Raw genomic sequence first — 27,959 nt, 5'->3', positions numbered from 1 at the left:
CTGGTAGACATGGGCGTCGAGAGCCCCGTTTTGCACCGAGCAAGCCGACCGGGGCTGCGAGAGGGAATCCCTGTGGCTCTGTCTGGGGGGACTTCACTCTCCAGGGCTGAAGCTTGAATCGACTTTGTCACACCCACCCCACTGGGTCTCAGGTCGGGCCCCAGAGGGGTAAACTGGCCTAGGCTGTTTACTTGGCTCGCCCCAGGCCGGACGGCCCGAGGCTCTAGGGCCGGGCAGTTCTGGTTCCTGCCGCCTCCTTCCCGGCAGCAAGGAACCGCTCCCAGAATCCAGTCCCCAGCTCGAGTATTTGTGACCCCCCCTTCCCCTCCCCCTCCCCACCCCCGCCGTTGTTCCCAGAGGTTGGAGTGGGGAGGGGGAGAGCGGACAGCAGCCTGGTAGCCAAGTGTCCGGGGCGGTGTGACTTGGTAAGACCTGTCCCTCTGGAGACGTCTCCTCTCCGGTGTTTCTGTCCCGCGCATGACAGGGGGCGAGGACGAAGGCCCGGGCCCCGCCCCCTCGGAGCGCACCTTGACGGGGGCGGGGCTGAGGAGGCTAGGAACTCAGGACGTACCTGGTTGAGTTCCTGGCGGAATCAGCCTTTTATTCCACCATTCACGCATTCCTCAAACTCCCGCGTGCCTGGTCTTGTGGGGACAATGCTGGGGTCCCAGGGCCCCCAGCCCTGCCCACTAGGAATCTCCCTGACTAGAGGGATGTAGGGGAGACAGGTGGACTGGGACAACCCAGGCCCCAGTAATCAGAGACGTAAAATGTGTGTGGGTGGAGGGCGGGGGCGCCTTGAGGACTCATTTCCTGGAGGAAGAGACAGTGGCACTGGGGCTGTGAAGGATGAATAAGAGTTTGCCAGGGAGCGCAGCATGTGCAAAAGCCTGGAAAGGAACTGATTGGAGGGCCCGTCACCAACGTACCCAGAGAGACAGCCCCGCCCAGCCTTCACAGCCCAAGAGGAAAGACCAGAAACTCACTAACTGATGATTAAACAGGATAATTTAAGATGGTTTTGGATGTCATGAATAAAACCTCATAAATTAAGTAGGGAGGGGTGGTAGGGTGCCAGGGAAGATTGGCTAGTCTAGTAGGGTCCCCTGGGGAGGTTGCGTTTGAGCTGAGACCTGAGTGTCCGGGGCAGCTGTGTGCATCCTGGGAGGGTAACCACGCACAGGGGACTGCCAGGGAAATGTTTGGAGGTGAACTAAGTTGAGGTGGGATGTGGCGTTAGGCATGACCCCATGGGTCACGGAGAGTCCTTCAGTATCCCTGGAGGCAAACCTACACAAGCTGGGACAAGCCCCAGCCACCTGTGCCTGCCCCCTTAGGGGCCCTGACTCCCTGTGGGCTGTTTCTTAAAATAAGGCCAGGAAATCAAAATTCTGGGAGGCCGTTTAATGACACTAAGCATAAAATCAAAGCAAGTGAAAAGATTCTGTTCTGAAAAATAAGTTCAGAAAGAAAAAAAAAAAAGCAGAAGGATACTGTAGCCTGGTGGTTAAGATTAAAGGTATGGGATGGGCTGCCAAGGTTTGCGGAGCGCTGTGTGAGCTCCAGCAAGTCACTGAACCTCTCTGGGCTTCCTTTTCCTCCCCTGTAAGGCAGGAAGGCAGGAATAGGAGAAGTGCCACTTTCTGAGGTCACTCAGGAGTAAATGAATGGGTACGTGCAATGCGCTCTTTGGCAGCGCACGGAATAGTGTTGCTTAGTGATATTATGCAGAGGAAGAAGGTCATTATTATTACTTCTCACAACAACACTGTCCTCTCTCCTAGAGGCTCCTTCTGCTATTCGTGCATGACTCCATGCCCGCTTCCCACACCTCAGTGCTGAAAGATGGGGCGGCGGGGGTGAGGGAGGTACCCATTTCACAGATGGGGAAGATGAGGCTGGGAGAGGCACCACCACAGCCAGCAAAGGGCAGACTGCAGGATTTGAGGCTCAGTTGAGGGAGCAGACCTGGCTCCCAGGAGTGTCCATAAGGCCCTGCCCTTGGCTTTGTTTCCCTCTTCTCTGCCCCCTTCCTACCTCGGGGTGGGGGGGAGCCTGGAATGCTGCTCTCCCAGGAACCTCTAAGAAAAGGCACCAGAACACATCACACCAACGGAGGGCTCACAGGGAATCCCCCGCCCTTACAGTGCTGAGCTTCGGAACCAGGCTGGGGAGGAAGCGTCATTTCTACAAGGCCCCCAGGGTAGTGGGACAGCCCCGCAGAAGGTAAGGGATGGGTGGGGGCTGGCTTCCCGGAGGGCTTCACATCCCCCCCTTCTGCCAGCATCTCCCGGCTGAGTGACCTCTACTCCCAGAGCCTGTGATCTCGTCTATACCCTGGGCTTGAAAATAACAGAATCCACGCCCTGCAGCCCCACCCTCCAGCCCCACCCTCCAACTGCTCTGTTGTCTTGGCAAGTGACTTCCCCTCTCTGTGCCTGGCTTTCCTCTTCTGTGACGGGGGATAATAGAATGCCCCTTAGTAAGCAGATTAAATGAGATCTTACCTGTGAAGTGCTTAGCGCAAAGGAAGTACTTCATTCCTTCATTCATTCCTTAGATAGTTAGAATTTCTCCTATGATCCAGGCACTCAGGCTCAACTTTGAATGAGGCAGATAAAAATCTCTGACCTCTGAAGCCAATATTCTAGAGGGAGAAGGGCAGTGACCAGATTTAAAAAATCTAGGGCTTCCCTGGTGGCACAGTGGTTGAGAGTCCGCCTGCCGATGCAGGGGACATGGGTTCGTGCCCCGGTCCGGGAAGATCCCACATGCCGTGGAGCGGCTGGGCCCGTGAGCCATGGCCGCTGAGCCTGCGTGTCCGGAGCCTGTGCTCCGCAACTCGAGAGGCCACAACAGTGAGAGGCCCACATACAGCCAAAAAAAAAAAAAAAAAGCTATAAAAAAAAAATCTAGAGAGTGTCAAGGGATCACAAGTTCTGTGAACGAGGAATCAGGGAAAGGAGGATAAGCTGGTCTGTTGTGGGATGGCAAGCGTTCCAGTTCCAGAAGGGTGGTTGGGAGAAGGAGGTGAGGGAGCCGGCCAGGTGCAGATCTGGGGGAAGAGAGATCCAGGCATAGGAGATGGCTCGTGCAAAGGTCCTGGGGCAGGATCGGGCTTGGTGTGAGGGAGGAACATCGAGGAGCCCTGAGTGTCTGGAGCAGAGTGAGACCCTTGTGTCTGCAGGCCTTGTTAGACCCCCCACCACCACCACAGGGACTGAGCCAGACCTTCCAGAGGGACAGTGACAAGGACTAACATTTCCTCTGCTCCCACGACAGTATGGCACTATTAACATTTGGAGATGGATCATTGTTTGTGGTGGGGTCTGACTGTGCACTGCATGTAGGGGTTTGAGCAGCACCCCTGGCCCCCACCCCCTCGATGCCAGGAGCACCCCCCAGTCATGACAACCACAGATGTCCCCAGATACCACCCAGTGCCCTCTGGGAGAGGGGGTAGAATGGTTCTGGATTGAGAACCACTGATTTAAGTCCATTTTGCAGATGAGAAAACTGAGATCTCAAGAGAGGTAGCAAGTAACTCACAGACTTGGGCCATGGGAGTGTCAGAGCCAGGCTCCACACCCACCCAGGTATGGGGAGCCCTGATTGCTCTGATAGACCTCATGTCCACCTTCCCTGTCACCTCCCACCAGGTGCTGGACATGGAAGAGCTGACCATCTGGGAACAGCACACAGCCACGATCAGCAAGGTGGGGCCTCCCTCCCTCTGTGTGGGTGCTGACGGGAATGGTGGGTTGGTTCCTGCAGGACAGCCTTTGTCCCAGTGAGAAGCAAAATCACGTTCTGTCTCTCATCCCCCCTCAGGACCCCCGCCGAGGCTTCGGCATTGCAATATCTGGTGGCCGAGACAGGCCCGGTGGATCAGTGGTTGTGTCCGATGTGGTGCCCGGAGGACCAGCTGAGGGCCGGCTACAGTAAGTGTCAAGGCAGCTGGGTTCCGGCGGGAGTGGGGGTGGGGGGACACATCAAGAGGAGGGAATTGTGTGGGCCAAAACCAGGAGGCTGGAAAGCACCTGGTGCCTTCCAGCTCTGTCAGTACAGGGCTTGGGGCTGGCAGAAGGACAGACAGTGACTAACCCCCACTCTCCTCAAGGCACTGGTCCTCTGATGAGTTCTGGGGGCCATAGTGGCCCCAGGATGCTCCCAGAGCAAATATCCTGGAGACCTCTTTTTGGCTGGAGGGAGAGAGACCCAGTGTCCTAAGCCCTTGGGGGTAGGAGGCTCCTGGGAGTTATGCTGGGAAAATGGTTCTGGGACCCAAGAGGCTGACGGGTGATATGGCTCAGCTCAGAATCAGCGACCAGCTTCAGAGAGAGAGAGTATGAAACGGACAGGGAGAGAAGGGGAGAAAAGCAGGAAGAGGGGGCCCGAGAGAAAGAAGTGAGGGGGTACAGGGACACCAGGTGTAATTGCAGCTTATGTTCTATGATTTCATTTCACTATTATGTGGGTTCTGCAATCAGCCCCATTTTACAGATGAGGAAACTGAGGCCCAGAAGGATAAATGTCTTCATGAGTCTGGGGACACCAGTGAATCAAAACCAGGCTTTGTACACATGGGGGTACCTGCCAGGGGAGAGGGGCTCCCGGGTGATGTCTCCTCCCTGAGACCTGGCCTCCTCCCTCAGGACAGGGGACCACATCGTCATGGTGAACGGGGTCTCCATGGAGAGTGTCACCTCCACCTTCGCCATTCAGATACTCAAGACCTGCACAAAAGTGGCCAACATTGTGAGTGGGGGCTCAGTGGGAGAGGCAGCCCCTGGCTCAGGTGGCACTTCTGCCCCTGGCTGAACCCCACTTCTCCTGGTCCTGCTGCCCATGGGCAGTGTGAGTATAAGCTTCCCCAAGCAAGTGGAATCTTGTTGCCATTCACAGCTTGGATGTTAAGGCCCAAAGGGACCAGAGTCCCCCAGGGTTCCCCAGGGTCCACCATGGGATGGGGCAAAGACTTGAGCTGCCCCCTGCCACCCCGACCATCTCTGCCTGCCCTAACAGACAGTCAAGCGTCCCCGGAAAGTCCAGCTGCCCGCCACCAAGACCACCTCTGGCCTGGGACACCAGGACTCGGATGAGGAAGATGGGCCGCGGCGGCTGGACGAGGCTGACCACGGCCAGGGCTACGAGGGTGACACGTCCAGCGGCTCTGGCCACTCCTGGGGCGAGCGCTCCCGCCGGCCAAGGACAGGTCGCCGGAGCCAGGCCAGCAGCCATGGGCGCAGGAGCCCGGGTGGCGGCTCCGAGGCCAACGGGCTAGCCCTAGTGTCTGGCTTCAAGCGGCTGCCGCGGCAGGACGTGCACATGCGGCCCTTGAAGTCCGTGCTGGTGCGGAGGAGAGAAAGCGACGGTGAGCATGGGGGCCACGTTGTCGGCAGTGGGGCTTGGCATCCCCGGAAACAGGCAGCACTGCTGCTCCAAAATCTGATCACATATGGTGTGTGGTCAGCAGAATAACGGCCTCCAAAGATACCCACATCCTGGTCCCAGGACCTGTGGACGTGTCACCTCATAGGGCAGAGGGGACTTTGCAGGTAGGGTTAAGTTAAGGCCCCTGAGATGGGGATGACCCTGGATTCCCCAGGGGCTCCTAGTGTCATCACAGGGTCCTTATAAGAGGGAGGCGGGGGGCTTCCCTGGTGGCGCAGTGGTTGAGAGTCCGCCTGCCGATGCAGGGGACGCGGGTTCGTGCCCCGGTCTGGGAGGATCCCACATGCCGCGGAGCGGTTGGGCCCGTGGGCCATGGCCGTTGAGCCTGCGCGTCCGGAGCCTGTGCTCCGCAATGGGAGGGGCCACAACAGTGAGAGGCCCACGTACAGCAAAAAAAAAAAAAAAAAAAAAAAAAAGAGGGAGGCGGGAGGGTCAGAGGCAGAGAGAGACGGGAGATGCTGCGCTGCTGGCTGTGAGGATGCAGGAGGGGCCGCGAGCCAGGGATGCGGCGCCTCTAGGAGCTGGAAAAGGCAGGAACCGATGCTGCCCTGGAGCCTCCGGAAGGATCAGCCCTGCCCACACCTGGATTTTAGCCCCGTGAGGCCCATTTCAGACTATTTGATAAATTTGTGTTGTATTATAGCCATTACGTTTGTGGCAGTTTGGTACAGCAACAGGAAACTCACACATCATGACATCAGTAGACTGTCGAGGGATTAGTAGGTATAGACTAGTAGGGACGTGATCTCTCATTCCTGTCTTGAGTCAATGGCAGTATTGTGACCTTGGAATTCTGGTCATGATGTGACAAATGACCCTGGGATATCTACCCCACGTTGTAATTTTAATAATCCTGGAAATGCTCATCGTGATGTCACTGAGTATTGGGGTTGTGACCCCTAAGTCGCTTTGGTGATGTCATCAGGGTGTTGGGAAGGGACAACCTGGGCTCTGCTCCTTCTCAGGCGCCTGCTGCTGACGGCTGTGCAATGATATCAGAATCCCTGCCCCAGGGCCTTTGCATGGGCTGTTCCCACCACCTGAAATGACCTTCCCAAGACCCCTGCAGGGTTTGCTCCCTTGCTTCATCCAAGACCCAGCTCAGACATCACCCCCTGAGAGAGGCCATCCCCCAACCACCTGTCCCCAAACTGCCCCTCCGCAGCCACTCTCTCCACCTCCTGGCTTACTCTCTCTCTTTTTTTCTTTTAATACTATTTATTTATTTATTTATCTTGAAAATTTATTTATTTTTGGCTGCGTTGGGTCTTCGTTGCTGCACGCGGACTTTCTCTAGTTGTGGCGAGCAGGGGCTACTCTTCAGTGTGGTGCGTGGGCTTCTCATTGCGGTGGCTTCTCTCGTTGCAGAGCAAAGGCTCTAGGCACGTGGGCTTCAGTAGTGTGGCACACGGGCTTAGTTGCCCCGCGGCGTGTGGGATCTTCACGGACCAGGGTTCGAACCTGTGTTCCCTGCATTGGCAGGTGGATTCTTAACCACTGTGCCACCAGGGAAGTGGCCCAGCTTTCTCTCTTCCCAGCGCTCAGCATCACCGGGTGCTTGTGTGTTCCACCTCCCCCAACTACAGGGGACCAGGTCTGCTTTGTCACCCGCCGACAGGCACCTGCAGTGGGGAGAGTGCCCGCTGGAATGGGGCAGCAGGCTGAAGCCTGCCCCCTCCCTGCACGACAGCAGCCTGGAAGGTGGGATGGTTGAGGGCAGGTGAGAAGGCTGAGGTCTGAGAGCCCCTGGCAGCCCAGGACCCAGGCCCTGCCTCAGTTTCCCTCCTCTTCCCCCCACAGATTTTGGGGTCAAACTGGGCAGTCAGATCTTCATCAAGCACATCACAGAATCAGGCCTGGCTGCCCGGAACAGCAGCCTCCAGGAAGGAGACCTCATCCTACAGGTGAGTCCAGGCTTCCTGTCAGGGGGCAGGGAGACTGGGGCCAGAGGGTAACAGTGTTACCGAGGCATATGACACAGTCAGCAAAGCTGGTTCTGAACCACTTGCCTCCTGCACTGTGGCCTGTTTCACAAAGGTTGGAGATGGCTATGCAGGATTTTCCCCCCTTCCCCCCATCTGCTGCAAATCCATTGCCAAATGTCGGTTTCTAGCACCCCCTTTGGGTTGTCTGTTTCTAGTATCCCCAGAATCACATGCCCTGCTGGCTACAGCACTGATTCATGGGCCTGCCTTTGGTGCCTGGATGCTAATGGTCCAGAGACCAGGCTTTGAGGAGCAGCTCTGCCTTAAGAGCTTGGTTTCCTTCTAGACTCCTCCCCTGAAAATCTGTTTCTAGGGATTCCTAGTGTTTGATATCCAAATCATTTCTGGTTGATTGTTTCTAGAGTTTCCTCAGAGTTATCTGTTTCTAGTGACCCTGAAGAATTGTCTGTTTCTAGTAGTTTGGGGCTGACACTTGAAACAGAGCTTGGAGGTGGGGCTGGGGGCTAGAAGGATTACTGAAAACAGACATTCCCAAGAGAAAATATTAGCAATGGATTCCTGGTGAGTGGAGATGACACTAAACCCCTCCTAGGAATTGTATGTTTCTAATCCACTTCTAGATGTCTGTTTCCAGTACCTCCCAGAGATTGTCTGTTTCTAGTATCTACGTATTTACTCCCTCTCCCCCAATTAGAGTTGTTTTTAATATCTGTTCCCAGTGTCTCCTGAGAAATTTCCCCCTCTGGGGAAATGAGAGTCAATCCATTTTTAATTTTTCCCTAGCGCCCCCCCACCCCTCTTAGAAAATTGTCTGTTTCTAGAATTCTTCTCGAGGTCAGTTATTGGCATAGACTCCTGTCACAGCAGGAATGCAATTCTATCATTTTCTGTTGAGAATGTCTGTTTTTAGTAACCCCTGAGGGTTGTGTGTTTCTAGTCCCCCTCACCAAGGTATCTGTTTCTAGTATCCCCTATCTCTCATGAACTTGCTTCCTCCTTCCTGATCCCTTTTAGATCAACGGGGTGTCCAGTGAGAATCTGTCACTGAGTGACACACGGCAACTGATCAAGAAGTCGGAAGGGAAACTGACTCTGCTGGTGCTCAGGGACCGAGGCCAGTTCCTGGTGAATATCCCTCCGGCCGTCAGTGACAGCGACAGCTCCCTTCTGGAGGGTGAGGGGCCAAGAGGCCGGCCCTGGGAGGTTCAAATGGAGGGCCAGGGAGGCAGGCTGTGCCAGGCAGGGCCAAGCAGGAGTTGGGAAGCCTGGCCCTGAGAGGCTCAGAGAGGGACAGAAACTTGCCCAAGTCCACACAGCAAGTTAGGGCTGGAGGCCCTCAGCTGAGCCTGACTCTGGTCTGGGCCCCTTTGCTTAGAGGGGCCTGATGTGCCCCTCTGTGAAATGGTAGCCTGGAAGGCGTGCCCATGGCTGAGACACGCTTTCCCCCACAGACATCTCAGACCTCGGGTCAGAACTGTCTCAGGCGCCACCATCCCATGTACCACCGCCACCCCAGCATGGGCAGCGGAGTCCGGACGCCAGCCGAACCAGCTCCCCCATGTATGTAACCTCATCGGCTAGAATGGCCAAGTGGGATGGGAACATGGGCCTATCTTTTCCAACATGGGGTAGCCTTGAGGGTGCAGTCATGGCAGCCTGCCTGGAAGAGGCCTCTCCTTTCACACACAGTCCTTCTTGCCTCCTTATTGTGGCTCAGGGTTCTTGGTCCTGGGAGAACCAGATATAGGCAGACTTAAAGCAGAAGGGACAACAGAATTTTACAACAAGCCCTAGAAGACTTCAAAATGCATAAGCCCTGTCACCGAGCAAGGCTATTAGAGAGTTCTCTTGGGGACGAAATAGCCACAGCTGTGTGCAGGGATTAGAGGATGCTTATTCATTATGATGATGTTTATAAAAGGGACAGAGTGGCAGTTATTTTGTTAGCCTCCTGGGGCTGCAGTAACAAAGTGCCACAAACTGGTCAACTTAGAACCACAGAAATTTATGGTCTCAAAGTCCTGGAGACTGAAGACCCAAGTCACGGTGTCAGGGCCACGCTGCCTCTCAAGGCTCTTAGGGGGAATCTGTTCCAGGCCTTTCTCCTAGCTTCTGGTAGCCTCCGGAATTCCTTGGCTTCCAGGTGGCCGTCTCCCCGCTGCGTGTCTTCATGTCATCTTCCCCCGTGTATGTGTCTCTGTGTCCAGATGTCCCCTTTTTATAAGGACACCAGTCAGACTGGATTAGCCACCCCCCCACACCCCAGTATGATCTCAAGTTCACTAATCACATCATGATGATCCTGGTCCCAATCTGAGATCCTGGGGGTTAGGACCACAGCAGATGAATTTTGAGGGTACACAATTAAGTGCCTTAAAAAACATGACTGCACAACACTTGGGGATTAGGTAACAGGCACCTCATTTAAGCATGCAGTCTCCTGTGAAGTAGGGGGTTGTGTCTGTTATCTACAGCCGTATAACAAATGACCCCCAAACCTGGCCGCTTGAAACAATGGTAAACATGTATTACCTCACTGTTGCTGAGAGTCAGGAATTGGGGATGGCTTAGCTGGGTGGTTCTGGTTCATGGTCTCATGAGGTTACAGTCGAGACATGGTCTAGGGCTGTGGGCTTTTGGGAGTGGATGATCCCCTTCTAAGCTCCCTCGCATGGCTGTTGGCGGGAGGACCAGGAGGTGGGGGTCATTGCGGTCCATTTTAGAGGCCAGAGGAGGGCCCACGCCAAGGCCCCAGATCTTACTCCACACTAATTAGGGCACTAACTAGCGGTGACACAAGGAGATGGTGTGTGTGTGCTTGGCCCATAGTGAATGCTCTTTATTACGATTGTTAAAATATAATCCTTGCTTGGGAATATTAGACAGCCATGAAACAGGATGTCTCCAAGAGTATATTGAAAAGGCCTTGGGAAAATGCACTTGGCATTGTGTATGGTGAATGAACCGGATTGCAGAATGACACAGGGCAGCATCTCAAAGGGTTTGGGGGACTCTTGTGTGATCTTCCCAGGGATTCCATGGGCACACAGAAGGATCTGTGGACAGATGGCTCCAAGTAGCTTGATGTGTTTCTCCGATGCAGACCCTGTACTCTTTGAACCTGCCCCGTGAGACCTGGGCTGCGGGTACATCATTCTCAAGTGTCTTTCCCCACCCCCAGTCACTCAGCACGGGGGGTTCACAGGCTGTATATCGGAAATGCTAACATATGGCCTGATCTTGATTTTCTTTCAGAAGTATATATTTCCTCACCATTTCTTTGAAAGCATCTGAAAGATCTGGAAAGTAACTCTTCTGTGCTAACAGTGGGTTGATTTTTCAGGGAACTTTCTTTCCGTCCTGTGGTTTAACTCTGTGTTAGTCTGCTCAGGCTGTTAACAAAATACCATAGGCAGGAGGCCGGAAGTCCATGGCCAGGGTGCTGGCATGGCCAGTTCCTGGTGAAGGCTTCTTCCTGGCCCATGGACGGCCGCCTTCCTGCTGTGTGTTCCCACGGTGGAGAGAGTGATCTCTGGTGTCTTTTATAAGGACACTAATCCCATCATGGGGGCCCCACCCTCATGACCTCATTTAAACCTGTTCACCTCCAAAGGCCCGCCTCCTAAGACCATCCTACTGGGGGTTAGGACTTCAGCATATGAATTTGGGGGGGACACAGACATTGGGTCAAGAGCACCTTCTATAACTTTTCACTAATATTAAAACAATAAACATGACTGTTTGTCACAGGCTCACCTCATTTTGAGGCCTTGACTCGACTCAGCCATCCCAGGGCTCGGAGGAGGAAACTGGGGCTCAGAGAGGGGAAGCAGAGGGCCGGAGGTCATACAGCTGCAGAGGGGCAGGACCAGGATTAGAACCTGAGTGCCGATAAATTAAAATTCTTCTAAAAATTGCTACTCAACATCCCCCCACCCCCACCTCACCCCAAATCTGTTCCCCACCAGGGAGAGCCCCCAGCTTCGGCAGGAAAGTTCAGTGGATTCTAGGACTGCGTCAGAACCAGGTGAGCAGAGGGTGGTGACTCTGAGCATCCCTCCTCTGATTTTTCTGATCGCAGCCAATGAGGCTGTACCGAGCAGAGCGGGGAAGGCTGACACGGACCTAAGAGGCCAGGGACAGTTCCCTGGGAAGAAGTGGGGGGCTGGGGGCTGCATTCCAAGGGGCAGGGACACCCCCCAGCAAAGGTTTGGCAGCTGGACCAGTCAGTGTGCTTGGGGAAAACTGGCTGTTCCCTTTCAGACTCCCCGAGGCAAAGGAGCTGTGACATGCACAGCGTGCCTAGCGGTCAGAGCGTGGAAGACCACGGGTATGTGCCCCAGGACAGAGCCTCCCAGCTGAGGACCCGCACACCCCGGCTGCCTCCTGGTTCCCGTCACCTGCCTTCTCGCACCAGCATGGGGGTGGGGCTCTACCATCCACGGGCCTGACGCCGTCTGTCACTGCCTCACTGCTCAGGTACAGCCCCGCCTCGCGGGTGGTCCGCTTCCTCAAGGGCGCAAATATTGGGCTGCGGCTGGCCGGAGGCAATGACGTGGGCATCTTCGTGTCCGGGGTGCAGGCGGGCAGCCCGGCAGACGGGCAGGGCATCCAGGAGGGAGACGAGATTCTGCAGGTAAGCGGGGGAGGCTGGTGGTGGGCCTGCTGGGTGGTACCCGAGTCTGTTACTGCTTGTGTGTCCTCCCCCGGGGACCCCCTGGGGACTGGCAAGACCCCCAGAGACATTCAAACATTTTAAGGTTTCCCAGCCTGGGGCATGACCTTGATGATTGGGTCATGACCTTGTGCATGTCACATCCTTGTCAATGTCATGACCTCGATGTCCAGCTCACGACCTTTCCCAGGTCACTGCCTCGTTATCGATGTCAGTCTCCTTGTTTGTGTCACTGAGTTGACCGTGACCATGTTGCCTGGGCCGCACCCTTGATCCCTGCGTCCATCCACAGTCCCTTTCTGTGCCACCTCCAGTCTGCCGTGTCCGGGTCGTGGCCCTATCCAGGTCGCGCCTTCGTGGTGTGTCTTTACCTCCATGATAATCAGTGTCTGTGACCTGCCGTCCGGGTCTGTATATTGTGTCCCTGTTGCGACCGCATGTCTGTCTTGACTCTTTCAAGTATCACAAAATTCTCACCAGTGTCCTGGTCCTGTCACAGCTGTGACCCACCGTTCCCATGTCTTGATGTTGACAACCTACAGAGCCTCGGTTATGCCTGTACTGATTGCATTCCCTGTATCCTGGTTTCTGGGCCAGACCTTCACGTGTGTGTGTGTGTGTGTGTGTGTGTGTGTGTGTGTGTGTGTGTGTGTGTGATGCCCAGGCTGCCACAGGGCAGTGCCCCTTTCGGAAAGCCGTCCCCCAATCTCTGGGGCTCTTGACAGCAGCTCTGGAAGGAGTTGGGTGGAGGGCTTTGTCTGGAGGAAGAGCTGGGATCTTGTGCCCTGGTCCCACCCCTGCACCCACTTCCCGGCAGGTGAATGGTACTCCCTTCCAGAACCTGACCCGGGAGGAGGCTGTGCAGTTCCTGCTGGAGCTGCCCCCGGGCGAGGAGGTGGAGCTGGTGACGCAGAGGAAGCAGGACAGTGAGTGTGTGAGACCGTGTGTGTATGTGAGAGTGCAGCTGGGATCCACGGCCAGGCCCTGGGGAGGGGTCGGGTCTGGGCTGTGGCCCTGCTAGCTCATGGAGCCTCCCTGTCCACAGTCTTCCAGAAGATGGTGCAGTCCCGTGTGGGCGACTCCTTCTACATCCGCATGCACTTTGAGATGGAGCCCAGCCCGCCGTCTGGCCTGGGCTTCACCCGCGGAGACGTCTTCCACGTGCTGGACACGCTGTACCCCGGCCCTGGGCAGAGCCATGCCCGCGGAGGCCACTGGCTGGCGGTGCGCATGGGGCGTGACCTCCGGGAGAAAGAGCGGGGCATCATCCCCAACCAGAGCAGGTGGGGACTGCCCACTGGAACAGGGCACAGCATTACTACTTAGCATCCTTGGTGATTCACTCCGGGGAGCCATGCAGAAGGCTCAGGGCTGCCCAGTCAGTGCTTGTATGAGTTTCCTGCAGGTGCTGTAACAAATTACCACAAACCTAGGGGCTTTGAACAACACACTTTTATCCTCTCATGTTCTGGAGGTCAGAAATGAGTCTGATGGGGCTAAATCCAGGTGTGGGCAGGGCTGGTCCTTCCGGAGGCTCCAGGGGAACATCCATTCCTGCCTTTTCCAGCTTCTAGAGGCACCGCATCCCTGGCTTGCATCCCCTTCTGCATCCTCACAGCCAGCAGCGCAGCATCTCCCGTCTCTCTCTGCCTCTGACCCTCTCGCCTCCCTCTTATAAGGACCCTGTGATGACACTAGGACCCCCGGGGAATCCAGGGTCATCCGCATCTCAGGGGCCTTAACCCCACCTGCAAAGTCCCCTTTGCCGTGAGAGGTGACATATTCACAGGTCCCGGGATTAGGCCTTCGACATCTTTGGGGCTGTGATCCTGGACCCCAGTGCTCACTCATCTCCTCTCTTCTCTCCAGGGCGGAGCAGCTGGCCAGTCTGGAGGCTGCCCAGCGGGCCGTGGGGGTCGGGCCTGGAGCCTCAGTGGGCTCCAGCACACGGGCCGAGTTCTGGCGGCTGCGGGGTCTTCGTCGGGGAGCCAAGAAGACCACCCATCGGAGCCGTGAGGATCTGTCAGCTCTGACCAGACAGGGTCATTACCCGCCATATGAACGCGTGGTGCTGCGAGAAGGTGGGCCAGGGTGGGAGGGGCCGGGGGGGGGCCTCAAGTAAGAGTGTTCAGAAGCCACAATCCTTACCTCTGTCCTTCCACCCAAAATACCCCCTTTTGGTTACTTTATGATGAAACTACACACGCACAAAACCAGCACATAGATCCTTTCCCTACCTGAGAACCAGGGGTAAAAATACACCTCATTCAGATTTCAGGAAGGGAAGAGATTAAGCTCTTGCCCACAGCCTCAGGGCAGAAGGATTAAAACCAGGTGCTGAGGCTTTTTAAAGAAAATGGCGGGAGGGTGGGAATAGCAGGTGACCCAGGACGGGAAAGGGCTGAGTTGCTTTCCAGCTGCTGCTCCGTTGTCCAGACGAAAAAGGCTCAAACATAAGAGGCTATGTACTTGGGTCTCCCTGGTGGCGCAGTGGTTGAGAGTCCGCCTGCCGATGCAGGGGACACGGGTTCGTGCCCCGGTCTGGGAGGATTCCGCATGCCGCGGAGCGGCTGGGCCCGTGAGCCATGGCGAGCCATGGCTGCGGAGCCTGTGCTCCGCAACGGGAGAGGCCACAACAGTGAGAGGCCCGCGTACCGCAAAAAAAAAAAAAAAAAAAAAAGGCTACTTAATTTCTACCCCCAGCTAACGAAAGTTTAGAAATCTGAACGTATCGAGTTTTTAAGAGCAAGAGAGAGGCCTGGAAGGAGAGGAGAAAAAGAGAGAAGGGTCAGGTGTAAAGAGCGGTCTGCTTACTCACTTTTCTCTGGCCAAGATGCCTTCTGCACTCACTTCCTCGCTGGTAAAAGGGAGTATTGGTGAGGCCAGGGGTCAAACAAACAAGCTCTTCCTGCAAAGGGCCAGACAGTATTTTAGGCTTTACAGGCCAGATGGTTTCTGTCCAAATGACTCAACTCTGCAGGAAGGCAGGAGAGAGGGGACATGCTGGATGTGGCTTTGTGCCAATAAAACTTTATTTACAAAAACAGGCAGTGGATTGGATGTGGCCTGAGGGTTGTAATGGTGGTTGCCAATCACTGAGTTAGCTGGGTTCAGCTGCTCTGACAGACCCCAAACTGTATAAACAAGAAGTTTCCTTTTTAAGTAACAGTCTCAGTATAAGAAGGCCAAGAGGTCTCACACCTTCCCTTGAAGGATACAACCCAGATTTCACACATCATTCTGCTTGCATCCCATTGGCCAGGATGTAGTCACATGGCCATCCTTAGCTTCAAGGGAGACTGGGAGTTGTAGTCTTTAGCTGGGCAGCTATGGGCCTGGCTAGATCTACTATGGAGAAAGTGGAGAGGCAGTTGCACAAGAAGCTAGCAGACTTTGCCCCGCATGGGATCCTGATTCTTGTCATTGATTCTCTGCCCCACAGCCAGTTTCAAGCGCCCGGTGGTGATCCTGGGACCCGTGGCTGACATTGCTATGCAGAAGTTGACTGCTGAGATGCCTGATGAGTTTGAAATTGCAGGTGAGAAACCAGGTCCCATAGCAACCTCATTGGTGAATCATTTCATAACCCTTTCCTAGGTTGAGGCAGCTTGATAAGGGGGCTGCTAATGATGCTGTTTGGGGGAAAGAGTTAGAACAACCATGCCAAACATGAGGCAGATCAGCCGCCAGCACCCCCTCCAACCCCTGGGCCAGACACCCTCAAACAATCTTGCCACCCTTTACCTGGATAGAGCCTCAGAATCCTTCTTTAACACAGTTCACCAAGCAGCCATTGCCAATGGAGCCAATTGGACAATTGCCAGTTGTCTGTTTGTTCAAGAAATTTGTCTATTGAGCTATAGACACAGCATCGAATGAATACACAGGGTCTCCCGAGGAGACCAAAAATGAACAACCTAGGAACAATTAAGCTAGAGTAGAGAATCAACAAATTACAGCTCCTGGGCCAAATATGGCTGTTTTTATTCAGCCTGCTAATTAAGAATGATTTTCAGAGACTTCCCTGGTGGTGCAGTGGTTAAGAATCCTCCTGCCAATGCAGGGAACATGGTTTCGAGCCCTGGTCTGGGAAGTCCCACATGCCACAGAGCAACTAAGCCCGTGCGCCACAACTACTGAGCCTGAGCTCCAGTGCCCGCGAGCCACAACTACTGAGCCCGTGCGCCTAGAGCCCGTGCTCCACAACAAGAGAAGCCACCACAATGTGAGAAGCACATGCACCGCAACGGAGAGTAGCCCCCGCTCACCGCAACTGGAGAAAGCCCGCGTGCCACAATGAAGACCCAATGGCAGCCAACAATAAATAAATTTAAGAAAAAAGAATGGCATTGATATATTTTTTAATTTTATTTTATTTTTGAAATAGGTGTGGCTCTTTTATTTATTTATTTATTTTTGGCTGCATTGGGTCTTCGTTGCTGCACGTGGGCTTTTCTCTAGTTGTGGCGAGCGGGGCCTACTCTTTGTTGAGGTGCGTGGGCTTCTCAGTCCAGTGGCTTCCCTTGTTGTGGAGCATGGGCTCTAGGCGCACGGGCTTTAGTAGTTGTGGCACACGGGCTTCAGTAGTTATGGCACACGGGCTTAGTTTCTCCGTGGCATGTGGGATCTTCCTGGACCAGGGCTCGAACCCGTGTCTCCTGCATTGGCAGGCAGATTCTTAACCACTGCACCACCAGGGAAGCCCAAGAATGGTATTGATATATTTTAAATGGTTAAAAAGAAGTTAAAACAGTTTTTTTGTGACATGTGAAAAGAGCTGAAAGCTGCAACTTGAACAGACACTTGTACATGAAGATTCATCATGATTCACAGCAGCCAAAAGATGGACACAACCCAAGTGTCCATCGACAGGTGATGGATAAATAAAACGTGCTCCATGCACACCATGGAATATTACTCAGCCTTAAAAAAGGAAGGAAGTTCTGACACTCACTACAGCATGGATGAACATTGAAGACATCATGCTCAGTGAAATAAGTCAGATACAAAAAGACAAACAGTGTCTGATTCCACTCACAGGAGGTCCCTGGAGGAGTCACATCCACAGAGACAGGAAGTAGATGATGGGGGCCAGGGGCTGGGGGAGGGGGATGAGGAGTCAGTGTTTCATGGGGACAGAGTTTCAGTTTGGGAAGATGAGAAAGTTCTGGAGATGATGGTGGGGATGGTTGCACCACAGTGTGAATGCACTTAATGCTACTGATCTGTGCACTTAAAAATGGTTAAGGTGGTATGTGTTATGTTACACGCATTTTACCACAACAAAGAGAAAAAAGGCAAGTATGCGTCCCCCTCCTTTTAGGCCCCAGCGTGCCTTCTCCCTCAGCTGCCATGCTATCTAGGAGGGCTTTCTAGAGGAACCAGTACTCCATCTCAGGTCCTAGAGGACAGATACAGGATGGGAGAGTAGCTTTTTTCGGGTCACAGCCCAAGCAAAGGTCCAGAGTCGGGACCGAGCCTGGGAAAGTGAGTGTGTGGAGCACAGACTCTGCATCTGTCTCCCCATCATGCCAGTCGTTGGCTCAGTGACTCTGAGCTGGTGACCATATGTCCCTGGCTCAGTTTCCCCATCTGCCAGTAACAGCCACTCCTGTTCAGGAGGAGGAGGTGCGGGTCGTGGTCAGGAGGAGACCCAGTGTGGTGTCAGGAGTGGGGCCAGCAGGAGCTGCTGCTGCTGCTGCTGCTGCTGGCGTTAGGATGTCTCTCAAGGGCCATGGGGAGCCATGGTGGGTTCTTGAGCAGGGGAGGGGCAGGGAGACATGAATTTGAAGGGGCAGTGGACTGCCCTCCCGAAGCTGCCAGTCGCCTCTCCCCTCCACAGAGAGCATGTCAAGGACCGACAGCCCCTCCAAGATCATCAAGCTGGACACCGTGCGGGTGATTGCAGAGAAAGTAAGCAAGGCTCTGCTGTGGGTCCCATTTCACGGATGGGGAAACCGAGGCCCAGGACTCCAACCTGTTCTGGCCCCACACCCCGCAAGTGTGGTTTTCCCCCTCTTGGAGGCTTTGTGATGTGGGGGACTTGAGGGAGACAGAGCCTGCCCAGAGTCACACAGCAGCAGGTCCTGGGAAGAGGCAGAGACTCAAACTGGGGCTCTGGTGCTCAAGACACTGTGGCCTGGTCTATCACCAAGCCCCACCCCAACATGCTGGCCTGCAGATGTGAGAGGCTGAGGTCCACTCTGACCTCAGACGCTTCATCTCTGTCTCTCTGATTCTTCACCTGTCTCTGATACTCTGTCTCTGGGTGTTTTTCCCTCCACTGTATCTCTGTCTCCCTCCCCGACGGCCCCCAACATTGGCCCGGCCCAGGACAAACACGCACTCCTGGACGTGACACCCTCAGCCATTGAGCGCCTTAACTACGTGCAGTACTACCCAATCGTGGTCTTCTGTGTCCCCGAGAGCCGGACAGCCCTCAAGGCACTGCGCCAATGGCTGGCCCCAACCTCGCGCCGCAGCTCCCGCCGCCTCTATGCTCAGGCCCAGAAGCTGAGGAAGCACAGTGACCACCTCTTCACAGGTGGGGCGGGAGCTGAGGGTCTGGGGTGGGCGGTGGGTCCTGGCCTGAGTCTCCCAGCCATGCTGATGCCCCTCCCCCCTGCCCGCAGCCACCATCCCCCTGCAGGGCACAAGCGACTCCTGGTACCAAGAGCTCAAGGCTATCATCCGTGAACAGCAGACGCGGCCCATCTGGACGGCCGAGGACCAGGTACCTGCGAGGGTTTGGGATCAGTCGCAGTTAGGGCTGGGTTAGGGGCCATGGCCAAGGCCCAGATTTGACCTGAGGCTAGGGTCTGGACCTGGTTCCTGGGGTGAGATGGGATTGGGGTCTTCTCCTGACGCTGGAGTCAGGGTTGGGGCTCAGCTCAGATGTGGCGGCTCAATCTGGACCAAGGTCAATGTTCAGAACTCACCTTGGGGTCAAGGGTTAAGGCTCACTTTGAGGTTGAGGACTGGAGTTTGAAAGGTGGTGTCCCGGGTCTGGGGTTTTCTCTAAGATCAGGGAGGGCCGGGGCTCGGCTCAGCCAGGCCATGTACACCCGCAGCTGGACAGCTCCTCAGAGGACAACCTGGACCTCCCTCATCGCAGCCTGGCCGACAGCTCCGCGGATCTGAGCTGTGACAGCCGGCTCAACAGCGACTATGAGACGGACGGTGAGGGCGGCGTCTACACGGACGGCGAGGGCTACACGGATGGCGAGGGTGGGCCCCACATGGACGTGGACGAGGGGCCCCTGGCGCCAGCCTTGGCCCGATCCTCGGAGCCCGTGCTGGAGGATGAGCCTCGGATCCTGCACGATCACGGGAGATCCTCGGGTCACCGGGGGACCCAGGTGAGCTGAGAACCAGGCTGGCCCCAGCAAGGGTCTCGGGACGGGGCTGAGACACCTATAGGGAGTCTATGTTCTGCCAGGATGTCGAGGAACAGATACTTCCCCGACCAGATCAGTAGCTGGGACCTGGATCTAGGGTATTTGAACCACTGAGTCACTTAAAGCAAATATTTCACCTCTGCATGAGTTTCCTTATCTGAGATACAGGGATTGATGGTAAAGTCTTGACGTCATGAGCTTGACCTTGTGGGTGGCGGCCATCCATCTTGCAGAGGGAGAAAGGAGGTTAACGCTATTTTGTTGTTGTTGTTGTTTGGCCACGCAGCTTGTGGGATCTTAGTTCCCTGACCGGGGATCAAACCTGGGCCCCCTGCAGTGGAAGCGCAGAGTCCTAACCACTGGACCACCAGGGAATTCCCACAAGCTTGTTGTTTAAACAGAATACACTTAGTCCAAGTCCCGGCCCACGGGAGTCGGGTGTTTAACAAATATTGACTTAGCACTTATTCTCTGTGCGGCTGCCACAGCCTCCAAGGTGCCTTTCTGTGAATTTGACAAATTCCTCCAGACCCTCTCTAGAGAAATGTAAAACTGCACGAATCTATGATGTCTCTGGTAGAATGGTGCTCCGTGGGGTTGTGCAGTACCCGACCTGCTCAACTGTCCATGGCATCCTGATTATGGGGTAGGCTCTCCTCTAAGCACTTGACATATACGAACTCATTTATGAACTCCTGACAACAGCCCTCTGAGGAAAGTCACAGATGGGAAACCCCACTCCCCCTTTGCTGACAGGCTGGGAGATCACAGCCAAGGCCTTCCCCTGTCCCAGGCTGTTTTCTCATTTAAAATTGGGGATGAGCTCCAGACTTCTGTGGGGGCAAGGAGAAAGCCTGTGGGTAGCACTGCCGGGGACAAAGGTGGGGAGGTGGGATGGGGTGGTTACTCATCCCAGCTTATCATACTTGGGGGATAAGTGTTAACTTCCTTTCTCCCTCTGCAAGGTGGATGGCCACCACCCACAGGGTCAATGGCGACAGGACAGCATGCGGTAAGGGCTCCTGTACTCCACGTTGGGGGGCCTCAACCCTCCCCCTGGGACTCAGGGTGTCGGGTGGAGAAGAGGCCTAGAACCAAGCTATGCCTTTGTGGTGTTGGGAGCCTACTGAGTGAGACAGAGCCAGACAGAGCCACTCCAAGCCCCATGTAGTTAGGGCCATGGGAGTAGGAATCCTCTTCCTGGGAGGATTGGGAGGGCTCCCTGAAGGAGGGGAATTTGGAGTGGGCTTTGAAGGATGTGTAGGAGTTTGTCAGTCTTGCTCATCTCTGACTGCACCCACTGTGCCTAGCCCAGAGTCAACTCAGATAATGGTAGGTAAGTCCACACCACCCACAGCCTCTGTTCTATTTTCTGATCTGCAGGACATATGAGCGGGATGCTCTGAGGAAAAAGTTTACACGAGCCCGAGATGTGGAGTCCTCTGACGAAGATGGCTATGACTGGGGACCAGCCACTGACCTGTGACCCCTCCCAGGTGGCCAGCTGGCCTGTCCTCCCTTTTTCTCCCTGGAGCTGAGACTCAGCTTCCTACACAGAACCTGGAAACCTGCCTCCCTCTGCCCGATCTTTAATAAATGGAGTATTTTCACAGCACTGGCTTCTAGTGACTTCCAGGGACAAGGGGCCAGAGTAGGGTGCTGTCTTTCCTCCCTCAACCCCACAGACCCAGATCTGAGACTTTGCCCATTCAATAAGCTTTTAATTTTTTACATAAGAAAATAATGTAGAACCAAGAAACTTTTGGGGCCCTGGCCAGCCGAGGAGGGTCCGCGGACAGAGTTCCAGGGCCAGCGGGGGCTAAGGCACAGTGGTGGGGGGAAGGTGGCTGGTCACAGGTACACCGGCTGCTCCTGGCCTGTGAGCAGGCGGTAGGTGGCAGCAGGCATCGTCTTGATGTGGACCTGGGGGCGGAGAGGAGGCGGCAGCTGGAGGTGGCCTCCTGCCACTCAGGCCCCGCCCACCACCCCCGCGCAGCGCACCTCAATGTGGGCCTCCGTGAGCAGCTCAATGATGCGGGCGTGGGGCGTGGCCACCACACTCTGCCCATTGATCTCAATGATGCGGTGCCCCACGCGGACGCCCCCGCGCTCGGCAATGCCACCCCGGAGGAGGCTGCAGATCTGGGGGGACAGGAAGGGCCACGCTGCTCAGGGGGCCACGCCTGGGGCCGCCCACCCCCCACCGGGTCCCTGGGCTGGGGACTCACTATGCCGTCCTCCACGCAGAAGCCCAGCTGCTCGCGGACGTGGGGCCGGCGGATGATGGCCGTGGTGACCGGTGGGCAGTGGACGATGCTGAGGGTCACCAGCGTCTGAGACTTCACTTCCTGTGCAGGATGGGGGCTGTTGGCCTGGCTGGGCCTCCGGGGGGGCTGCCAGACTTCCTGTTGGGCTGCAGCCCCTCCTGGGCCTGTTTACCCACTCATAAAATGGAACCTATAGATTCTACAAGACCCCTTGAGAAGTGGTTAAGAATGCAGACCAGAGCTGGGCGGCCTTGGAATCAGAGCTGTGCCACCTCTCACCTCCCTGGGCCTCAGTTTCCTCATGGTCAAAAGCAAGGTTCCAGCAGTGCCCACAAGGCACGGTTACAAGCACTCAGTAACACACTGCGTGAACCGTGTCAGACTTGCCCTTCTGGCCTGGCCAGGCCCCTCCCCATCTCTGAACCTCAGTCTCCCAGTCTGGGCAACTCAAGAATACACTTGCTGCCTCATGGCAGACAGGACAGGCCTTGTGTTCCAATCCTGCTCCCGCACCAGAGCGGTGTCCCTGGACTTACCCTCTCTGAGCCTCGGTTTCCCAGAGTGCACAGGAGCGGGTAGGACTTGAAGCTCTACTTGCCCGTTCTGGACTGAGACACAGAGACCTGGCCTCGGGCTCACTTCCCTGGCCATGTGGGGAGGGGGGGCCTGCCATCTGGGGGGCCCTCGCAGGCCCTCTGCCCCGGCCACCCCGGAGGACTCACGCGGACGGCAGCCTGGCAGGCGGCCAGGGGCAGCCCCACCAGGCTGGTCCCGTTGATGGCGGTGATGCGGTCTCCGATGCTGAGGGCCCCTGAGCGCTCGGCGGGGCCCCCGTGCAGCAGGTTGGCGATGACGGCCGTGGGCAACAAGGAACCCCAGCCCGACTCCACCAGGGCTACGCCCAGACCCTCACCCCGGCGTTTCTCGATGCACACCTGGGGGGTCACAGGTGGCGCTTCAGGGCTGCTTGGAGGAGGTAGGAGGAGGTGGGTGGGGGGCGCGGGAGGGCTTCAGGGCCATTTGGTGGGCCGGGATGGGGGGACCTGCTTGCTCACCTCCCTGCAGTTCTCACTGTTGGAGAAGTGGTCGAGGTCCCCGTTGTGGAGGTGGCCGGGGCCCGTGGCCCCCTGGCTCTGCTGGGAGCCCACCTGGCTGGGGTTGATCCCGCTTTCCCGCAGGAACTGGCTGTAGGCCACGGCAAAGGCCTGGCCGATGGCCTGGGCGATGAGCTGGGCCTGTGGGGTGGGCGGCACCTCTCTGGGGGTCCCACCCACCTCCTTCAGGTCCCCCCCCAGCCACTGACATCCCTACTACCAGCCCATCCACCCCCAAGTGGGACTGGCCTGCCAGCCGCTGGCCAAGCATCTAGGGGGAGGGGAAGGGAGACAGGCCTGGGGCAGGGAGGGTTTGGGGAGATGGCTGCCAGTCTCAGGCTCTTACAGGAAGGCCTGGAATATATGGCTCAGGGCCTTCAGGAGGGTGAGGACGGAAGGACGCTGGGGTGACAGTGCGACCAGGTGGGGCTTTGGTGGAGAGCAGGGGCCGCTGTGAGGTCCCCCTCGCCTTCAGGACACCCGGAGCCCGCTGCTCACGTCCTCTGAGTGGAAAACGTGGCAGATCATCTTGTAGAGCCGGCGGCTGTGGGGCTGGGGTGCCGGCCGCCGGGCCAGCCGCCGCCGGGCCATGAGCACCAGGACGCTGCCGATGTCGGCGATGTAGGAGATGGTCTGCAGGGCATGGTCCATCAGGGCCTCCTGGAGGGGGCGGGGAGACCGGGCTGGGTGGGCTGCGGGGGCCTCGCTCGGCCTCACCCTCAGCAGAGGCGCCCACGCCCCAGAGGCCAGGCCTGGGCCCCGTACCTGGGAGTCAGCCGTCAGAACCTTGACCCTCTTGGTGGAGACGAAGAGGTCTACCTCTGTCATCGGCTGGGTCTCCCCATCGGGGGCCTGCGGGGGGCGGGGTGGGACGTGGAGGCCCCCAAAGACCCAGACTCTGACCCGCCAGGCTCAGAGGGTCTCGGGGGACCCGGCCTGCAGCCCACCTGCCCCCCACCCACCTGCCGGCCCCTGGCTTCACCTTGACACGATCCATGGCCTCCTGGGCCTGCGCCATGCGCGTGCTGGGGGGCGGGTTTCGCTCGGACACCAGCTGGGTGGAGCCCAGGTATTTGGCCCCGAATATGACACCATCTAGGAGGTCTTCGTGGTCACAGGGGCCGGACGCTGAGGGCGACAGCAGAGACGGGTCAGCCCCCTAGAACCTCTGCCAGGCTCGCCTACCCCTGCGGGCTCTGCCCAGAGCCCTGAATGGTCTGGAAGCACAGAGAGTTCTGCCCCACGGCTTGGCACTTGGAGCCACACACGTCTGCCCACGGTCCCAGAGCCACCCCATCAGCCGGAGCCACAGATCAGTGGCTCGGCCCTCATGGATGTAGAGCCCTCCGTCAGTCTAGAGCCAGCTCCGTCCACAGCTCAAGGACTCCCAGGCAGAGGACGCGGTTTCAGGAGCAGGCTCTGCATCCAGAACCACGGCCAGAAACAGCTCTAGTGCCCATAGACAGCACCGCCCTGTGTTGCTAGAATTCCAGGAATCAGGCTAGAACCAGACAGTCCCACTCCTATTTCTAAAACCCTTGACATTATAGAACCATAGTCAACTCTGCTGGATGAATCCCAATCAATCTACAGCCAGTCAGCTCTGCCCACTGCTCTAGAATTCTCTATCGGCCCAGGACCACAGACAACTCTACTCCATGGTCATAGAACTGCCCAAACAGAGTAGAAAGAGGAAACTGTCCATATACCTCAGACTCTCATACTGTCCAGAAACCCAGGTGGTTCCTGATCTGTGATTCTAGAACTCCCTGACACGTCTCAAACCACAGAATTCTGCCTGGGATTTTAGAAACCTACACTGCTCCAGAATCACACTTTTCCACTACGTGATTCCAGAACGTCTTGATCAAGATAGCATTGGGAAACTCCTCCTGTGGTTCTAGAATCCCCTCAATAACTCACAACTGCAGATGCACTGGGCAATTCTAAGAATTATCTGAACAATCCAGAAACGAACAACTCTGCTCATGGTTCTAGAATCCCCCCAACCCAGCTCAGAACCACAAAAAGCTTTGCCCCCATGGCTCTAGAATTCCCTGAGCAACCTAGAGCCAGACAGCAGTGCCAGTGATTCTAGAATATTCTAACCAATAGCTATTGCTTTTTGGAGAAACACAGGCCACAGGGAATGAAACAACATTCCCGTGAACTTAAAGGATAGCCAGTTCTGCCCACTGTCCTTCATGATCTAAGCATTCCAGAACAACAGATAACTCTGCTCTGGGTTCTAGAACTGCACCATCCAATATGGTAGCCACCAGGCACATGTGGGTATTGTGCACTTGAAATGTGGCTGGTCTGGGCTTAGATGTGCTGTAAGTGTAAAATGCACGCCGGATTTAGAAGCTCTCATAAAAAAAAATGTAAAATTATAAAATGTTGACTGTATGTTTAAATAACATTTTAAATATATGAGCTTAATTTAAATGTTATTAAAGTTAATTTTTAGTGTTTGCTTTTTTAATGTGGATAACTAAAAAATTTCAAGTGACATGTGGCTCAAATTCTATTTCTGTTGTGTAGCTGTAGAACTTTCTAGAATTGGACAGTTCTGCCCAGTTCTAGTACAGCTCCTAAAGGTCTAGAACCAGAGATAAATTCTATTCACTCAATGGTTCTAGAGCTCCCCAGTCTGAGTAGAACCTGACAGCTCTGTTCATCATTCCAGAACACCCTCATCAGCTGAGGTCACTTTAATCTAGAACCACAGGCAAAATGCTAGGTTCTGGAACTCTCTAGGTGAATCACAGCTCCACCCATGACTCTAGAACCTTCTTGGAACTACAAGTTCAAACCAGCTTCCTTTCCCACAACCACAGAACTTGTTCTTTGACCTAGAGCCTCAGATAGTGTGGGGGAGAATGTTCTAGAACATTCCAGGTGGCCAGAACAGGTACTTCTCATGCCTTGAGAGCAGATTGGCAAGCTTTTCTGCAAAGGCCCAAAGAGTAAATATTTTTTATTTTGCGGGCCAGATGGTCTCCATTGTAACTACTCAGTCTGGCTGTTGTAACATGAAAGCTGCCACAGACAACATGCTAATGAATGGTCATGAGTCTGTCCCGATAAAACTTTATTTGCGGATGCTGAAATTTGAATTGCCTATCATTTTCACCTGTCAAAAAATGTTCTTCTTTCAAGTTTTTTCAACCATTTAAAAATGTATGGGGGCTTCCCTGGTGGCCCAGTGGTTAAGAATCTGCCTGGCAATGCAGGGGACACGGGTTCGAGCCCTGGTCTGGGAAGATCCCACATGCCATGGAGCAACTAAGCGCATGCACCACAACTACTGAGCCTGGCTCTAGAGCCCGCAAGCCACAACTACTGAGCCCGCGTGCCACAACTACTGAAGCCTGTGCGCCTAGAGCCTGTGCTCTGCAACAAGAGAAGCCACCGCAATGAGAAGCCCGCGCACCGCAACGAAGAGCAGCCCCTGCTTGCCGCAACTAGAGAAAGCCCATGAGCAGCAATGAACACCCAACACAGCCAAAAATAAATTAAAAAATAATAATAAATAAAATAAAAATAAAAATGCATGGGCTTCCCTGGTGGCGCAGTGGTCGAGAGTCCGCTTGCCGACGCAGGGGACGCGGGTTCGTGCCCCGGTCCAGGAAGATCCCACATGCTGTGGAGCGGCTAGGCCCGTGAGCCATGGCCGCTGAGCCTGCGCATCCGGAGCCTGTGCTCCGCAACGGGAGAGGCCACAACAGTGAGAGGCCCGCGTACAGCAAAAAAAAAAAAAAAAAAAAAAAAAAAAAGCATGGGACTTCCCTGGTGGTCCAGTGGTTAGGACTCACGCTTCCACTGCAAGGGGGCGCAGGTTCAATCCCTGGTCGGGGAACTAAGATCCCACATGCTGCGTGGCGTGGCCAAAAAAAAATAAATTAAATAAATAAATAAAAATGCAGAAGCTGTCTTAGCTCACAAAACATACCAGAAAGTCCACGGATGGTAATTTACCAACCCTTGCTCTAGAATCAAGTCAAGTGCTACAATTTGCCAAGTCTGCCCTAACGCTCCCTATTCATTCTAGAACATTCTCAGGATTGTCTCTCTTCTTTCAGTTGTCTGGAATCTATTCAAAACCAACCTCAGAACCTCTCTAGAAGCAACTCGTTACTGGCAAACTTTGTGCCAGGTTTTGGGAGCTTGAGTCGGGCTATTCTGAAACCCCGAAGTCCCTGGGGCCAGGGTGGGTGGAACACTCACCCTCCTGGAGGGCAGGGTAGGAAGCCAGGGTCTCGGGGCTCTGGAAGAAGACAGAAGAGGGGTAGGCCTGAGTCCTCCTGCTTGGCTCCCAGCAGTGGAGCGGTCTGGGGGGGCGGGGCGGGCTCTACCTGGGCACTGGCAGGTGGCTCTTCAGAAGTGACTAGAGGTACTGTCTCCAGCCAGGGTTCTGGGGAGCTGCTTGAGCTCCTGCCCTCGTCCTGCTCGACAGAGGCTCCTTCTGCCCACTCCTGGGGGCCCATATCCCCCTCTGGGTCATCAGGGGGCTGCAAGAGGCGAGGAGCAGGGTCTGGAGGTTCCTGGGGACCTGACTGGGAAGGAGGGCGTTCGTCTTGCTGCAAGAGGCTCAGCAAGTCTTCCCGGCCAGCCTCGGCGGACAAGAGTCCATGGGCATCAGTGATGTCCTGAGAGGCCAGGCCGTGGCCAGTAGCAATGTGCAAGGGGCATGGGGGTCCATCTGGGGACAGGCCCACCAGATCACCTGGCAGAGCTTCAAACTGTTGCAGCAGGTCCTGAATATTTAGCCCGTCAAGTTCCATCTGACTCAGGCTGCCAGGGCCTCCTGGTGCCGGGTCCCACTGGCAATCAGGGGTGAGGTCCTGAGAGGGTGAAAGTGTGTCCCTGGGCTCCTCCAAGTCCATGGCTGGAGGTCCTGGAGGGGGTTGGGAGGTTGTCAGGAATTCCATGCCTGGACCCTGGGCTCAAGCCAGCATCTGAAAGAGAGAATCAAAGATGAGATTTCCTGGTTGCCAATTTGGTACCAGGCTCTCACCTGGTATGTATTCATACAGGACACATAATTTAATCCCCATCATACTCCGCAAGGAAGGTTCTGCTATGATCCTCATTTTACAGACAAGGAAACTGAGGTGCAGAAT

General features: G+C 55.5%; 2 protein-coding genes across 2 annotated transcripts; one reads left to right on the top strand and one right to left on the bottom strand.

The window, feature by feature from the left end:
* Positions 1–3,659: 3,659 nt before the first annotated feature.
* Positions 3,660–20,958, top strand: TJP3 (tight junction protein 3; the record flags this gene model as incomplete). Its single annotated transcript, XM_079703343.1, has 20 exons — positions 3,660–3,716; positions 3,832–3,941; positions 4,656–4,758; positions 5,026–5,374; positions 7,255–7,358; positions 8,415–8,574; positions 8,852–8,960; positions 11,369–11,427; positions 11,664–11,730; positions 11,880–12,036; positions 12,893–13,001; positions 13,121–13,358; positions 13,945–14,156; positions 15,518–15,613; positions 17,918–17,988; positions 18,409–18,619; positions 18,708–18,808; positions 19,146–19,433; positions 20,438–20,484; positions 20,856–20,958. The coding sequence occupies exons 1-20, from the start codon at positions 3,669–3,671 to the stop codon at positions 20,956–20,958; spliced, it is 2,742 nt and encodes a 913-aa protein (XP_079559469.1). The 5' UTR covers positions 3,660–3,668.
* Positions 20,959–21,198: 240 nt separating this feature from the next.
* Positions 21,199–27,767, bottom strand: APBA3 (amyloid beta precursor protein binding family A member 3; the record flags this gene model as incomplete). Its single annotated transcript, XM_079703120.1, has 10 exons — positions 21,199–21,395; positions 21,474–21,614; positions 21,701–21,820; positions 22,462–22,674; positions 22,795–22,974; positions 23,332–23,493; positions 23,599–23,685; positions 23,816–23,961; positions 27,064–27,103; positions 27,192–27,767. The coding sequence occupies 10 exons, from the start codon at positions 27,765–27,767 to the stop codon at positions 21,324–21,326; spliced, it is 1,737 nt and encodes a 578-aa protein (XP_079559246.1). The 3' UTR covers positions 21,199–21,323.
* Positions 27,768–27,959: the final 192 nt, after the last annotated feature.

Source organism: Hyperoodon ampullatus (assembly GCF_949752795.1).
Source record: "Hyperoodon ampullatus genome assembly, chromosome: 4".
NCBI lineage: Eukaryota > Metazoa > Chordata > Mammalia > Artiodactyla > Ziphiidae > Hyperoodon > Hyperoodon ampullatus.
This window is presented reverse-complemented; position numbering and strand designations above follow the sequence as displayed.